The sequence below is a fragment of the Bidens hawaiensis genome, unplaced genomic scaffold (assembly GCF_021521415.1).
Source record: "Bidens hawaiensis isolate Kalapana, Puna unplaced genomic scaffold, B.hawaiensis_p1.1 tig00026858_1, whole genome shotgun sequence".
Classification (NCBI taxonomy): domain Eukaryota; kingdom Viridiplantae; phylum Streptophyta; class Magnoliopsida; order Asterales; family Asteraceae; genus Bidens; species Bidens hawaiensis.
Window position 1 is genome coordinate 50,241 of NW_027494330.1, and position 17,933 is coordinate 68,173.

At 35.9% G+C, this 17,933-nt stretch overlaps 1 protein-coding gene across 1 annotated transcript; it reads left to right on the forward strand.

The window, feature by feature from the left end:
- The first annotated feature begins 8,562 nt into the window (after positions 1 to 8,562).
- Positions 8,563 to 11,750, forward strand: LOC143574206 (transcription factor bHLH94-like). The gene is made up of 3 exons (XM_077058881.1): positions 8,563 to 9,380; positions 10,208 to 10,624; positions 11,474 to 11,750. The coding sequence occupies exons 1-3, from the start codon at positions 8,799 to 8,801 to the stop codon at positions 11,582 to 11,584; spliced, it is 1,110 nt and encodes a 369-aa protein (XP_076914996.1). The 5' UTR covers positions 8,563 to 8,798; the 3' UTR covers positions 11,585 to 11,750.
- The last annotated feature ends 6,183 nt before the right edge of the window (positions 11,751 to 17,933 follow it).

Here is a 17,933-nt window from a genome sequence, read left to right on the forward strand (position 1 = left end):
TTTGGTTGGACGTCCGTTTCCTTACGCTTCCCTTTCGCCTTATGGCGAGGGTTTGCGTCGGTATCGGACTCCAACTCGTCGTCTGAGTACTCGCAGTCACTGCTCATATTGAGGTGTTGGCGAGTACTGGCGAATTCGTCAGCCTGTTGGGCTGAACGCAAGCGTTCATCCAATTCGGCTTGGAATTCTCTTTGCCGTGCTTCGGCCCACGCCTTCACTTGATCTAGTGTTTGGCGAGGGACCCTCGTTCGTTTTTCCAGCTGGGTATCGGTGAACCCCAGTGGAATATTTACTGCACTTGCCCCGGCTTGGGTAGTCGGGGTAGTGTTCGTAAGGATTGTATAACCGCCGGTGTTCCCCCCAGTTGCTGGGGTTGTTACCGGGGTTTCCTGGTCGGTTACTGGCCTTTGGACCGGAGTAACGTTAACCATTTCTTCAGAAATTGTGAAAAAACTAAAATAGTTCTAGCTTTTATGCACGGATGGCGCCAATGAAGAAACACTAAGTTAACCCTGGACAGATTATAGATAATCTGGGGGTTAAGTAATGTTTCCCACGAGAATGAGGTCCAACAGAGACGGTTGTTCTTCGGGGGACCTGCAAAACAAACACCGTAAGCTCGTCACTGAGAAGGGGGGGGGGGGTTCCTCCTTGTGACCACCCTCCGGCGTGAGAATCAGACTAGATTGCTCTGAATATAAGTGTATATTAAGAGATTGCTAGATAACTGGATAGCAGATGATCTTACCATTCCAAGATGTTGGAGTATTTATAGCCGAAGGTAGGTTTCCTAGAAGGTACAGCCGGCTGACTAGTATTCCTGTTCTACCAACAGTGGATTATGCATAGGCCATACTGGTTGGTGGATAGGTTACGGCCAACAGTAACAAAGTCGGCTGCACTATTCCACCAACTGTAGATTATGCACGTCCCACCTGCTGTGGATTATACGCAGGCCATGCTGGTTGGTGAATAGGTTACGGCCAATAGTAAAACTATTCTACCAACTGTAGGCTACGCACGCCCCTCAGTAAGAGTTGGTGAGTAGGCAGCGGCTAATAGTGACAAACAGTACTAGAGGGTGCTCCTCCTCGTACTGTTGTCGGTGAGCTGTCACCCTGTGATTGGCTCATGGGTTGTTCTGGTCAGATTGTCTGTCCTATCCATACCTTGGTAGGTATAGTACAAAAGATCTTTCAGAATCATACGGACTGGCTCACTTTGGCGGGATTGTTCCGCCTTGCTCATTCCTTCATGCGACTACTGAAGTAGCTATTGCCTTGTGCGTGTAGCCCTGCTGTCTGCGGGTAGCCTTCCCTGATGGCTTGTATCCGCAACTGCGGGAACAGGCGGGGTACTTCACCATTGGGAGGCTTTCCCTGCGTGTACAGCTTGCGTACTGCGCGTAAGATTCTATGAGCATGGTGGGTCCTGCGGGAGCAGATGGCCTTTGCGCAGACGTCCCTGTTCAAGGTGAGTCTTGCGGGACCAACTGGTCTCTGCTGGGACCTACCTCTTCAAATATTTATTAAAAATGACTATAAAATACTACTTCTTGAGAGAGAAACTAATTTATAAAAGTATATAAATTAAGTGTATGTATGTATATATGCATAGTGACTAATTATCTATGCATTAATTTATGAACGAATATGCATGTTTTACAAGTTCATATTAAGAGTTAATGATGCATATACTAGTAACTTTTATTTCAAATCATAAAATTTGCTTCCCCGAAAACTCTTGTTATCTCACTAATACTTTACCAATCGTGGTCGAATAAATTGCACCATGAGTTAGACAGATTACTTTCAAAATGTAAAGGTAGGAAACCAATATCAGACTCAAGGCATGAAGATCTGAACAACCATATACGCAGTGACGGATCCAGAAATTTTTTTTGGGTGGTGCACTACTTTTAGATGTTTCAATTTCATAGAGTTAGGTATAAAAAATTTAGGGTCGGTTTGAGGTTCGGGTCGGTTCAATAGTTCGGGAAAAGTTCATTACATAATAAAAATACGATAAATAATAAAAGAGACACCGTCATTAGAAATTAAAAAACACATAATATCAATACAATAGTCTTTACGAATTAAAAAAAAAAACTTATAGTTGTTCCCAACGAGTGTTCATCTTTTGAAATCGTTGCATTACTTCTTCAACCGAAACTTGTTAGAGGAATTCCCTTTCAATGTAACAAATGCAAGAATCGTTCATGTATTCATCACTCATCCTATTATGCAAATCCGTTTTCACATTCTTCATTGAAGAAAAACATCTTTCAACACTTGTCCGTTGCAACCGTAACTTGAAGATGATGATCCAATGTTCGATGGTTTACTTTGAAAATATCACTTCATATTCAAAATACCTCCAAATTAACAATTACAAACTAACAAATTTAAAACTAAGAAACTAACAAAACTAAGAAATTAAAACCAACAGTCTAAGAAATTAAAACTAAATTTAACAAATAACTTAACAATCAAGAACAATTAGCATTTAACAAAAAAACCAAGAACAATTAACATTTAACAATGAATGTAAACTTACCTTCAAAGTTCAAAGTGGGAGGATTCGAGGGTCAGACTGACGGGGATGGTGGAGATGCGCCGGCGGACTAATGGGGACGGCGGTAGGTTTGAAGTCTGAAGAGGCCAAGAGGATGGGGCTGGAGCTGGAGCTGGGGCTACAGAGAGGCGTTGTGGTGTGGTTATGTTATTATAAAACCCTAACTGATGTTAGTGTAAATTAGTAAAAAAAAGTCAAAATCCGGAATCGAACCTGTGACCTGAAGGTCGCAAAACCAACATGCTACCAGCCAGACAAGCGATTAATGTGTTAATGAAGTGGTTCCTTTCTAATTTATAGGGTGGTTCCTGTATTATTTTCTATACATAAATACACTATTATTTCGGAACTCGGGTGGTTCAGAGGAACCACCCATTTTAAACGTAGATCCGCCCCTGCGTATACGAGTGACGTTTATTTACTTTGATTAAGTGATGTTTATTTAGCTCAAGGCATGAAGATCTGAACAACCATATATGGGTGATGTTTATTTACTTTGATTAAGTGATGTTTATTTAGTATGATTAAAAGGTGCGAGAAACTTAAGGGCTGTTTGGTAACCTCTTAGTATTATTAATAGACTATCTTTGAATCGGTTTAAAGATAAAATGTTTTTTTGTACACTAAAAATACACCTCTTATTACTGTTTTATAAATTAGTCAGACCAGACATGTTTCTAAAAGATTGTCGAACATACCCTCATTACCCGTATTAGTCTTTCTATTTCATCTTGTTCTTTTACCTCTTTATATATAATATATATATTAAATCATATTTTAATAAAAATAGTATTTATTGTAAAATTGTTTTGTGTTTACCTAACTCTAGCTACGATATAAAATCAATCAATCAATCAATCAATCATACCCAGTGAAGTCCCACTAATAGCATAGCTATAAGTAGGGTCTGGGGAGGGTGGGATGTAGGCACACCGTACCTCTATCCACATGGATAAAGAGGTGGCTTCCAGAGAGACCCTCAGCTCTAAAGTACATGTGTATGAAACAATACAGAGGAAATCAGAGTTCGACAGTAATAATAATAATAATACTACTAATAATAATAATATTTATGTAGAGAAAATATTATTATGGTGTGTGACTAAAATAAGGTAAATAGAAGCCCTAAGGTATTCCTTTCTCCCTATAAATCCTTAACTTTAATTCTACTTCTCCAAGAATTCATATCCTCAACCATATCCCCGGAGAGGTTTAGGTCTATCAAATCATGCTTAATCCTCTTATCCCAAGTCAATTTAGGTCGTCCTCTACCCCTTCTCCCCTCTATAGTAATGTTTTCTACGGATCTAACAGGATTCGTCGTTTATCTTCTCTTCACATGTCCAAACCATCTCAATCTCCACTCTCTTATCTTGTCTGCTATGTTCGCTACCCCTAATCTCTCCCGAAAGACAACGTTTCTTATTCGGTCTAACCTTGTGTGCCCACACATTCAACGTAGCATTCTCATTTCTGCTACCTCCATCTTCCGCACTTGTGCCTTCTTGATGGCCCAACAATCTGTTCCATATAGCATTGCAGGTCTAACTGCAACCCTATAAAATTTTCCATTTAGTTTAGTTGGGAAACTCTTGTCACACAATATACCTGTGGCTGCTTTCCATCTACCCCATCCAACCTGAACTCAATGGGTCACATCACTGTCTAATTCCCCATCGCTCTGAACAAATGATCCTAGATACTTGAACTTCGTTACCTGCGGGACCACCTGGCCTTCAATGGTAATCTGTGCGTCCTCATTGTCATTTACCCTTCCAAAAGCACAGTGGAGGTACTCCGTCTTAGATCGACTAATCCTTAAACCTTTTGTCTCTAAGGTTGTTCGCCACTCCTCAAGTATCATGTTTAGATATTGTTTTCTCTCAGCAAGTAACACAATATCGTCTGCGAACATCATGCACCATGGGAGCGTCTCCTGAATCGACTTTGACAACTCATCCAAGACTACTGCAAAAAGAAACGGGCTCAGCGCTGACCCCTGGTGAAGGCCTACCTCTACAGGGAAGAAATCAGTATCACCCACTGGCGCACGGACACTTGTTGCACTCCTGGTATACATATCCATAATTATCTTTATGTATTTCCTGGGTACTCCTCTACCCTCCAAGCACTCCCAAAGCACCTGTCGTGGCACACTGTCGTATGCCTTTTCTAGGTCAATAAACACCATATGAAGGTTACGATTCTTCTCCCTATACTTTTCCATCAATCTTCTTATAAGGTGTATTGCCTCTGTGGTGGAGCGCCCCGGCATGAATCCAAACTGGTTCACCGTAACCTGAGTTTCTTGTCTAAGTCTAACCTCAATCACTCTTTCCCATAGCTTCATAGTATGACTTAGTAGTTTGATTCCTCGATAGTTACCACAACATTGGGCGTCTCCTTTGTTCTTATAGATAGGAACTACAACGCTGCTCCTCCATTGGTCTGGCATCTTACCAGATGTAAGGTGTATTGCCTCTGTGGTGGAGCGCCCCGGCATGAATCCAAACTGGTTCACCGTAACCTGAGTTTCTTGTCTAAGTCTAACCTCAATCACTCTTTCCCATAGCTTCATAGTATGACTTAGTAGTCTGATCCTCGATAGTTACCACAACATTGGGCGTCTCCTTTGTTCTTATAGATAGGAACTACAACGCTGCTCCTCCATTGGTCTGGCATCTTACCAGATTTAAGGATACTATTGAACAGAGTAGTTAACCACATGACTCCTTCCTCTCCCAGACACTTCCACACCTCGATGGGTATGTTGTCTGGGCCAACCGCCTTAGCCCTTCCTATCCTCCTAAGTGCAGTCTGCACCTCTTCTAGTGTGATCCGTCGGCAGTAGCAGTTATTTGGTTGTTGTCGTTGGGAGGTTGTGTTGTCATGTTCTTCTAGGTAAGCTCTCCCATTGTTAAAAAGATTGTGGAAATAGGTTTGCCATCTTAGCTTGATGTCCTGCTCCTTGACTAGCACATGCCCATCTGTATCCTTTATGAACTTCACCGGCCCTAGATCTTGCCTTCTATGCTCCCTGGCTTTGGCAATCTTAAACATAGCATGTTCCCCGTCTTTTGTTTCTAAACGTTCATACATCCGTTTATAAGCCGCGTTCTTAGCTTCCGCCACTTCCTTCTTCGCCTCTCTCTTGGCCGTTTTGTAGGTCTCCCTCAATTCCACGCGCTCCTCCTCATTCGTGCACCTGATAAGCTCCCTAAAACATCCTTGTTTGTCCCTTATCTTATCTTGTACATCCTCGTTCCACCACCAAGACTCCTTATGCCCACCTGTCTTTCCTGTTGTGATCCCGAGAGTCTCCTTTGCTATTTGAATGATCTTTGTAGCCATAGCTTCCCATATATGAGTTGAGTCCCCATTTAGTCGAGCCTGCGTCTGCAGTCTGAGTTTATCCTTAAACAGTAGGAGATTTTCGTCCCTCAGATTTCCCCATCGAATTCTAGGTGGTCCTTTCTTCTCACGAACAGTCAGCTTATTTCTGAAGCCTATATCTGTCATCAGCAGTCTATGTTGAGCTACCACTGTCTCTCCAGGTATGGCTTTGCAGTCCTTCCACCAACGTCGGACAGATTGACTTGTAAACATGTCACCAGCAGTCTATTTTGAGCCACCACTAGCTACGATATAAACATGATTGAAAATGAATTAGAAACTTGATGCACGTGAGATGGGTTAAAGGTGTTGTGCTTTTCTACATCACAAAAGTGCCTAACAAAAAAACAAAATTTCACCGATTAGCCCATCTTCAATTATTAGCCACAGGTTTGACTTTCTTTAGATTTATCTTTTTACCTTCATAAAAAATTATCAAATAAATACTTACCGTGCTTGACAGATTGTCATCTTTATAAAATAATAAAGACAGCTTTATCACTAACTTTATAGCTTTGGGCAAAGTTCTAAATTGACTTATAAACATGTTATGCTTTACAAAGAAATAAAAATATGACACAAAATCATTTTTCAATTAAAGATTTACCTATTCTCACAAACAACGATTCTTGCTTATGTGACTAATTTGCTACTTTTGACCACACAAGATGTTAATTAACAGAATGATCATCACATAGTGAAACGGAGGGCATAGATTCTTACAAAAAGGGTGTTGAGAACTACATTCTCGTTGGTTGTTAAAAAGAATTATTTCTTATGAATTAAAAGTGCTTTCAAATTAATTAGTCCACACCTTATTAACAAAGACTTTTCATAAAACTGCACATCACAAAAATTTAATTGTCATTGAGGATAAAGATTCTCATAACGTGGTACTGAGTAGTAACTTGGGTGATGGTTTCTAAAATGACACAAAATCAATATAAAAATAATATAATTTTAGGTTGTTGTGTTTAAAGGGTTTAATAAACATTGCCATATTTAAATTCACATGTTTAACTCTTTTAGTTAAAGGGGTCACACTCATGGTGATCTAAAACTAAATAGGTCACCATGCTAATACTTTGACCCTATACAGTCATGTACGTTCAAGATCCACAATAAGTGTGTATGGATTAGGTATACGATATATGTCTACGTTCATTAGTTTTAACATGCCAATCCCAACATAATTCTCACCCCTAATTACAACATGTGCAAGTAGTCGATAGTATAACACGACAGGTTTCACCAAGTACCATGAGTTAAAGTCAAATAAAATGAAGCACTCTAAGTGTGTGCCTTATTTATGTGGGTTACAATGTTACATTGGTCATATGTTTGTCCATCCAAAGTAATACCACTTACATTACTACTACAAAGTTTAACATTTTGTTGAAGTGGAAGGTCAGATTAAAGGACTTAATTTGAGTTGAAGTTTAACTAAAATGTTAAGTATGTTTGGGAAATCTGACAAGTATCTCATATGTTTTATAAACAATACCAAAAAATAATAAGAAAAAAATTAAAAAAAATAAAATTGTGCTGCAAAACACAATATAAGTACACTGAGTTGACAACTATAAAGGCTTAGAAAGTATACAAGGGACTATCAATATTCATTGGCTTTCGGTTTTAGGGAGTTATGCTGGAAACAAGGAACATAGACATTTCATAGAACTATTTTTTTTGTTGAAATAAAGGTATTGCAAACATATTGATCATGTTAATATAGTAAACAAGAACAAATCATAATGTGTACGTTCCTCGGTTTGTTACTTTCATTTGTTGTTACTTTCGCGAATAGGTTGGATTTTTTTGACGACAAACTAACACACCATAATCAACATCAATTGCCCACAATGGGATCACATGGAAATTACACTTTTTTTAACACCTTAATAATTAATACCATTGAGCTACAATCTTTGGTGATTAATAGGTTGTTTAATCTTGGAAGTTAATCCCTGACTAACCAACATTATTTCCTTGATTATTACATCAATCGAAAACTAAAATGAGAAAACATGTTTGCCTCTTTATCTCATAGTCTCGGCTACGTCCAATACCCTAATTGTTTGCACGCACGCACGCGTACACACACATGTAAATATTGTTGAATTGACAGTGTACTCTCATTTTGCAAAACTTTAAGCTTTCAACGTTTCAAGATGGCCAATATTGACTGAATACAATCGTTGGACTAAAAGTTTTTGAACATAAATATTGATTTTTAAACTTTATATTTTATAGAATTTTTTAACATAAGCCAGGCACCATCAAGAAGCCGCGCCAAGGGAACGACGCCTCAGAACACAACATCACCATCATTATAATTGCTCTGCGTCAAACACCATTACACACCGACCATGTGAAGCCAGGCGCCATCAAGATGCCACACCAAGGGAGGGGGTCTCCATAACATAACAATATCACAATCATTGTGTTTCTTATTGATCTAATCATTACAATTTATAGTTAATTAATTAAAATCCACTATTTTCGTGACAATGTCATAATGCTTTAACTAATTAAACTACAATACATAGTCTTATAGAACAACATCCTTTCTTACTTGATATGATCATCGCCACTGAATATGATTATAATTAGGTACAAGCCCTTCGCTACACATTTAGACTTTTAGTAAATAATTGTAACTTTTGGGATGTATAAATATTTTTAACCACTTCATAAACATATGTTGGCAATAATTGATCACTGGTCAATCTAGTCCAAAGAAAAAGTAAACGAAGACACGAAAAGAATTGAATTGTATAGTAGTAACATAGGGTTACACTACTCCCCTTGGCTCATATAAATATAAATAGATGTATGTGAACAAACACAAAAAGCCTAAAGTTGCCACACATGAGATGAGAGAGAGAGATAGAGAGATGATGGCTTTAGAAACACTTTCTTCCAATGAACTCCTCAACTTCATAATCTATGACACCATCTCTGCTACCCCTTTTACCTGCAATGACTCATCTGAAACTAATATTACCAACAACCCTTGTAGCAGCAGCTTCTTCTTCCACCTCCAAAATCAAAACTCTAATTCTAACCCTAACCCTAGTCTTTTATCTCAAGAACATTCAGTAACAACAACCACTGCCAAGATGTCAATGGCAGTGCAAGCTTACTGCAATAATAATAATAATAATAATAATAATAATAATAATAATAATAATAATATCCCAGAAAAGAGTTACAATATTATTAAAGATAAGAGTCAGAATTTAGGGGTGCAAAAGAAGAAGAGGAGAAGAAGGCCTAGGGTTTGCAAGAACAAAGAAGAAGCTGAAACTCAAAGAATGACTCACATTGCCGTCGAGAGAAATCGCCGGAAACAGATGAATGAGCATCTTGCCGTTATGCGCTCACTAATGCCGGAATCTTACGTTCAAAGGGTTTGTGCTATTTTTATTAATATTTTAATTACATCTAGATCCAAATCCTGTATTGAATATATGGTCTGGATAAATCATAATTGTTTAATTGTTATTATAATTTTCTCAACATAAATTTGTAACTAGTAAAAAAAAAATATTGGGTTTGTGAAGTTTTTTATTTTTCGATTTTTAATTGATGGAAAATGAAATACCTAATTAAGCCTATACATTTTCTTTTTCAAGATTGTTTTGCACTATTTATAAAGAATTTGGAATTATGTTTTTTTTAGTTTAATCCATTAACTAAATTGATTAATCAGTAATAAAAGAATCCAACTACAATAGAATAAAGGTGCTGGTAATTAGCGGGCAACACTATGTTTTTTCTTTAATTATGTTTTAATTTTTTTTAGTAATAAAATTAGTTTTATTTATTTATTTTTTTTAATAATTCACTTGGCTAAAGCTTTAACTTCATGTAGCTTGTGAAGTTATGTAAATGTAAATATGAATATTGTATTTTTATTTTTAATATTATTAAACTCAATCAATAATTTAAACAGCACAGTTTGCAACAGGATAAACCAAAGTTTCAAATAGTTGTTTTTTTCTCTCTCATGGTACGTTGGTACACAATCTTATAACACTGTGATTAACAGTGCTTGATCTCTATAAAAGCTTTCTCTTCTTTTTAGAGATCCTTTTTCTTGTCAATTTGTCGGATGCAATGAACAACAATAACACGCCAAACTGTTACAGTTTCATATGGTTGACTTAATTCTTATAATATTAAATATTTTACTTAATTACAGTTACACAACTTTTGTCACTTTTTTATTTTCTAGGGTGACCAAGCTTCTATAGTTGGTGGTGCAATTGAATTTGTGAAAGAGCTTGAGCATATGTTACAATCTCTAGAAGCAAAAAAATTCATCTTGACACAAGAAGAAGAACAAGAAAATGAAGAACAAAGTTTATTAACAAACTTATCATCAACAAAACCTCCATTTTCACAGTTTTTTTCTTACCCTCAATACACTTGCTCTCAAATTTCCAGCAAGCACACTTCAAAAAGCAAAGCCGCCATTGCAGACATTGAAGTTACTTTGATCGAAACACATGCTAACCTTCGGGTCTTATCGCGAAAACGGCTTACTCAATTGTCCAAAATGGTGGCTTGTTTTCAAACACTTTATTTGTCCGTACTGCACCTCAATGTCACCTCTTTGGACCCTTTGGTTCTCTACTCCATCAGTCTTAAGGTACTAAGATTATACAATAATGTGTTGCATACTTAATTAGTATCTATTCTTTTTCAATGCATGTTTGCATCATCATATACAAAAATTATGAAAATGGTACATGTATATATGGTTCATGCAAAAGTGTGGAGATGAAAATGACTAGACATTGGACGACTTGAGAATCCAAAAATCCAGCTTTCGAGATACTTGCGTTTACAGCTACTACTTTTTAGTTTTATAAAATTTTCATCATGGTTTTGGGATTGAGTTCGAAAACAACTTATTTGACTTATTGGTTTTTTCAAAATGCCAACAAGTTAAAAAATTGTTTGCCAAACATAAAATTCTCTCTTATTTAGCTTTTTTGAAAGAGTTAAAAAACTGTTTTCAAAAAAGTCAAAAAGCCTGATTTTTCAAAATGACTTTTTAAAAATGCTAATAAGTCAATAAACAGTTTTCAAACTCAATCCAAAACATATCCAAAGAAATAATAACAAATCCTTGTTTTTCCAAGTTTTTTTGAAATTATTTTCTTGCAAATTTAGACTTATTGTTGTCCAATAAATTATTGCCCTTAAATGTTACATGATTCTTGATAATTAACCAAGAAGGCATTTATAAAGAAGTGGTTTAATTTGGTGCTCTTTAGGGAAAAATAACAAAAGGGTATAATGGGGACTGGGAGGGTATTTTGGGGAATTTCACCAGGGTCCGGGTGTGACCTAATTCCGTTAATATTTTGGAATGATGGGTGGGAAAGGATATGTTAGGTTTCCATAAACGTGGTTGTTTTTGTCTTGTAAATAAAATTAAGGAAATATTTAACTTTTGTAAAATATTGTAAAATATTCGTGAAAAATTTTGCAGGTGGAAGAAGAATGCAGACTCAACTCAGCAGACGAGATAGCAGGTACAGTCCACCAGATGCTCAGAATAATTGAGGAGGAAGCCACCCTATGTGTTGATTCAACAAACTAGAAATAGGTGTTTATGTTCTTTACCATTTTACCCCTTTGGGCTTATGTAAAATCACCATAATGCCACCACCTTTATTCTCTCTATGCACAGTAGAAAGGGGTATTTGCTCTTAATTCCATTTATAACATGAGTTAGATGTTTTGAAAGAGTGACTGAGTAATGTGAGATTAACTGAGTGATGTGAGTTGAATGGTGAATCATTTATGTTATCAAGATGTATAATATAACTAGAGTTAATTTCAATAAATGATTCTCTTGGGTTGGTATTTTTTTTTCTTTTTTTTCCCATAATAAAGTAGAAGACGACCTAGCATTTGCTAGACCGCCCAAAAACAACACCACAACACACCTTATTACATATATGTCCTCCCAACCCACCCAAACCCCGTTAAAAAATATCAATGACCAACATCCTCCATCTTTCCCGTATTAATCCCAAATTCTTCGATTTATTTCTAACCTACAAAGAACATAAAACCTTTATTTCGCCTAAAGCATTTTGAACATTCTCCGGTGTCTCATCGATTTAAATTCAGACATTGAGTGATCTATTTCTCTTGGCTTGGTATGATTCACACATTTAAATTCAGAGGTTTGGATGACTTATTCTGCATTTGTTTTCGTGTTTAAAATTTAATATCAACTTTGGTTACATCTAGCTGAGGGACAATTTATTCAATTTACTTTATATGCCCACATTAACTTCCATCCGTGATCATAAAATTGGTTTCTTTTGCAAACGTTGATTAATTTTTCTTATGTTAATATTGGTTCTTGAGGATATTTATCCAGGGGGGGGGGGGGGGGGGGCTGTTCTACTATTGTTTTGATTTAATCTACATAATTGTCTTAAGAATAAAGTGAATTACATAAATAGTCTGCCTATATTAGTTAAGAGCTAGTGTTTTTTAGTCTTTGACATGCTTAGCAAAGAATTGAACAACCGTGAATCTGAAACTTTTAAAATTCAAAACTCAAGTGTGTAACTACAATACTTATAAAACCACACTTTGACACAATGTATAAACATTTTATTGCAACAAGTAAATAGTAATGTATAGAATAAATTTTGGTCTTATAAATCATCATCATCATCATCATCATCATCATCATCATCATCATCGTACTCAGTATATCCCACCAATAGCAAAACTATAGTAGGGTCTGAGGAGAGTAAGATGTAGACAGCCTTACCTCTACCCCATAAGGATAGAGAGGCTGCTTCTGGTGAGATCCCCCGGCTCGATAGTAGTTTTGCATCAAGCCTTGGACATAAGGCACATAGCACTCAATCATCGGGACACCGGCTGATCGGTGCATGTACCCTTGTCTTTCGGCTATCAACGCCACTACATGATGCCTGATTAACCGTCCGTCACTTTTAACGTTATTTTCACGAGATTAGTAAAATAACGTCAAAATTAGTGCAATTTCACTTTTGCCCACCCGAGGGTTCACACATATATACATCATATGTGCGCACCGCAAGCAGGGCTATGGTCTTATAAATCACCTCACATATTAAACAGATATTGTATTTGACATTTTTATAGAAATCATCATGGTTTGCAAAGATCAGTTTGAAAACATATATACATTAATTTAAAAGTCAATGAAAGAAGGCAGAGAGAGACAAATAATAAAGCATAATTTTTTTTTCTTTTTTTTTGAACGGCAAAAAAAAAATAATAATAAATAAAGCATAAATTCCCTTTTATTTTATTTTTTATTTTTTTGGAAACCTTTTGGTTTATATGTATGGATATCCTCAAATTTGCATTCTCCACACATGCAATGCCAAAACATTGGGGAAGAGAAAACTGGAAAAGGGTTCTTACTTCTGTGTCACGCATGCAAATCTTCATGTTTTGGTCGTGAGAAGCTTAATGTATATGACAAACAGTAGTATTGGAGGAACCAAATACGTGGCATAAATTTTAGTTGCTATAAGTGAGATATGTTCGAATTTTACAACTTCAAGAATTACCATCATTCATCCCTTTGACCCTTTGACTTACTCTTGATTAACTTTATCCTTGAATTACATACAAAGAAAGAATATGAAATGTATATAACAGTGTTAGTAATTATAGGACTTCGGCTAGCGAAGGACTAAGAGAGTGCTCAGATAAAGGGGATATGATTCTAATTATGAGGTCGTATCTAAGCTTCTCTAACGATTTTATAAGGATACAAGTCGGAATATGCCACGGCTTTCTAATTGGCACATCCAAGGCGTCGAAAATGCATGACTGATTTTTGAAGCATGACTTCCTTATTGTCCGATATCTCTCCGGTTGACTTAGAAAATCAATGTGAGATTTGTTTAAATTGTCACTAACACCCCTCAGACTCATTGTTGATGACCCTGCCCACCATCATAAATTATACAAAACTGAAGTAGCTTTTTACCGATCGGAAGATCTTGTCTTTCATAACAATCAATATTACATATTTTACTCACTTTGGAACTTTACGATACATCACCTATCATGGAATGCTCTCATGTAAGCACGTTTAACTATTGAGTTTTTACTTCATCAACAGCTAATGCCTTAAAAACATATGGGTGATATTTGACGTGGAATCAGTTTCATATGATTCAGGTTTTCTTCCGTTTTAAAACACATAACGATATGAGATTCATAACAATTATCATGGTTACAAACTTACATCTATTTTCAAGGAACAATTCAAATATATCAAAACAAACAAATAACCAGTGGAATCAAAATGTAAATGTTTTTAACCTAATGGGTACAGAAAAGGAGAATATTGTCCATTTTATAAGAATGTATGATGTAATGATGTATAGGTGTGCAAATATAGTCCTTAAGTCGCTAAGGCATGTGCCTTTAAATTGACTTATCAACACCATGTCGCCATCGTATTCTTACTAGCTTCTTCTTTACAACTCACTAGACATTCACAATCTACAAGTACGGAAAAGGGTACTCCACAATTCTTAGATGGTAAGTTCATATTGGGTATTTGAATCAGTTAGTAGTTCGAAACATGAGAATTTAAATGCTACGTACTATGAAAATACAATCAAAAGCAATTGATACATATATATTTGTGAACATTTCTAAAACAGCTGGTCTTTCTATTGGGCATTTATGTGATGACTAATAGGTATATGTTCTTGAATATGTTCGCAAACTTGTTGTGCAAATCCATGTCCGGGCCGTCTCAACGTTCGTGGAGGCCAAAAGCAAATTAAAATGTTGATGCCTTTTTCAAAATTTTAAATGTAAACCCTCTTTCCTTTCCCGGGCTTGGGACCGACAATAATAAATTAATAAGTTTATAGTTGGCGGAGTTATAGTTTTTTTGTTTCTTTAACATTTTAGAATTACCTTATTCAAACTTTCGAATTCTATTTTACATTATAAAAAATCTAACTATAAATGATCTAAGATTCTAACTATCGGCCGTCATTAGCTTATGTCCTTATTTTTATTTTACATTGTGTATTATACAAAGATGAATCATTAATGACATGGGTCATACTCTTAACTTTGTAGCCCATCAACAAGTTCTTAATAAAGCCAAGTTTTAAAAGATAGAATATAACTCATATGAAATAAAATTAGAGGCCTAGAATTATGGAGCCCAAAGCCACTTATTAACAAATCTGCGTTCAATGTAGGACATGAGTCACAATAATATTTAAAGTGATAAAATAAAATAAGTATAACGATACTCTCGTCATACAAGGGAAATATTGTATTAGAATTGCGTGTACAAAACCAACAATAAAATTAGTATAGAGAACAATTAATATAGATTCGTGTCGATGTCTTTGATGAGAACTTCACCAGAAACTTCTTAAGTCGAGTCTTCCTCACTTTGAGTATCTTAACATTCGTCTTAATTTTCCCTGGTGTGGCTACAAATTCTTATCCTTGACCCAACTCCATGGCTGCAACAAAACATGAACATAATAATATATATTGAGCGTTGGTTGAGGCACGTATTCAATACGCTTCCCTTAAAACAGATTTCAGGTCTTTACTAAAGAGTCCGTCTGTCTCCCAATGTACAACAGCTGAAGCAGTATGTACTACCGGAAAAGGCTACGCGCCCGAGGTTACATCGGGTATATCGGTATTCTTGAAAATGAATATGCTAGAATAATGTGATGAATGAATCAAGTAGAGAGTACTCCTCTCTAACCCTATGGATTTTTGAGTGAACACCTTTTTCAAGAGTTAAAGTGTCTCACTTAATTAGTGACTTAATATAATAATAAAAACTCATTAAGTGTCATCAAACCACTTTACTCAAGAGTTTCAACAAACAAAGAGTTTTATATTATTATTACAATAATTAATTTCCATTCACATTTTCTAAATTTTCAAACAATCCCCCACATGAATGGAGATTGATCAAAACACACACAATATATCCAATGGAACCTCGACCATTGAGTATTGCAGGATAGGTAGGTGTTAGCTTTGAACCTTCCTTTGTGAAGTATACTTAGTCTCCTAGCGGTTAGTAGACACAATGTCCTTGAACTAACCCCCATTTGTGTAGACGACAATACACTTCACACAATACTCTCCCTAGCCGAGCATATCCCCTCATTGTCGTGTCCATTATGGTCCTGAAACACTAGCCTGGTTATGTGAAAGCTCTAAAAATTGCGCACCCCACACTTTCATTCGAAGCGACCTCACTTCTCTTTCACATAGGCGATTATCTATAAATCATTAAAAGCATTGAGGTTATGATGATTTACATAAATCATTAACCATAAATTATGCTTAGCCTCACAACATGCCACTGTTGTTATAGGAATGGACTGGGAAGTAATTAAACTCCCTTTACAATTTAGGAGGATATATATATAAATACTAGACTGGTGCCCGCGCGATGCAGCGAGAATTTGAACCTGTTAATCACGTAACAAATAATTGTTTATGGTTCGGTTAAAACCTTGAAATCGTTTAAACCGATCATTGGTTTGACTTCTTTTTTTACTTTCGGTGTGTTAGTCGGTTTCAAAATTTTCAAAACGTAATGACGGTTGGTTCGCGGTTTATACTGGACACTGAACACCCCTACGTAACATATTAATTTATTTACAATGGAAAGAATTATAACAATATCATATCCAAATTAAAGAGAATAAAATGCTCGTTTTTACTGTGTAATTATTTTATAAAAATGTTAACGTTTTAAAAGGCTATAGTCATTTAAAAATCATGGGTGGAAGTTAGTTTACAACTTAAATTGAAAACATAATATGGTTAAAGATGAGGGACCAAACTTGTAAGTTGAATGGATTGTGTTTAAAAGACAAGTTTACCCTTACTAACACATGTACCTCATGCTTTATGTGTTGTAAATTACTTAAAAATGAGTGTCTTAATTTTCCCTTCTTTGTTGTATAATATATAGTGTATATATATTAGCTTATATGTCAACTTATACATTGGCTATGCCTCCACAGTGACCACCCTTAGATATATAATTAGGTTGCCCTATTGAACTTAGATCTTGAGATTTCCAGTGAACTAAGTTAGGTTTTCTTTCATATATCCTTTTTTTTTCATGGGCTTTAGCCTCATTTCACAACTCTATCTTTCATCAACCCTTGGGTTGTTGGATCCAAAACCTTTATCTATGACTTTGTCAAGTCAATACTAGATAATTGCAATTAAGATGAGTTGTTATGACATGTTATTAACTTGTAAGTTAATATTGCCTCTGGTATGCCATATCATACATCTAGCAACCATTTGCCATTCGAGTCTAATCACTATATTAGATCGTTATGACCATTGTGTACTCCACGAGGTCACATGTTTGAAAAGTTTAGATAATAATCCTTATTGGTAAACCTTCCATGTTCAAATGCAAGATACCCCCCACATTTAATTGTTATTGGATAACATCATCTAACCTTCAAATGGGGTAGAGAAAGGTTCTTTCTTTTCACACAAATTTGATAAATCATATCAATTACCATTTCTACATACTTCTAAAGAGTGGTTTCTTAAATGGCTATTTTGATATAGTTTGTTTAACTTGACTTTTGAAGACAACTCGACACTTATGATTTGAACAAAACCACGTCTTTGTATCAGTGGTTCATAACGCATGCCTTGGTGTTAGCTTCCACCACTTTCTAAAGTTTAAGCTAAACTTGTCATAAGGTTGTTAACAAACCATCACAGATCTAGAATAAATCACCATCTAGAACATACGTAAAGAGTTCGAGGTCTTCTTGTGATCCTCACAAGTTATATCATTTCCTTAGATTAAATGAAAATTTCTTTAAATTTGTCTATACACAAATTCATTCTTGTGTTGATGATGTTTCAAATTTCGCTTTAAT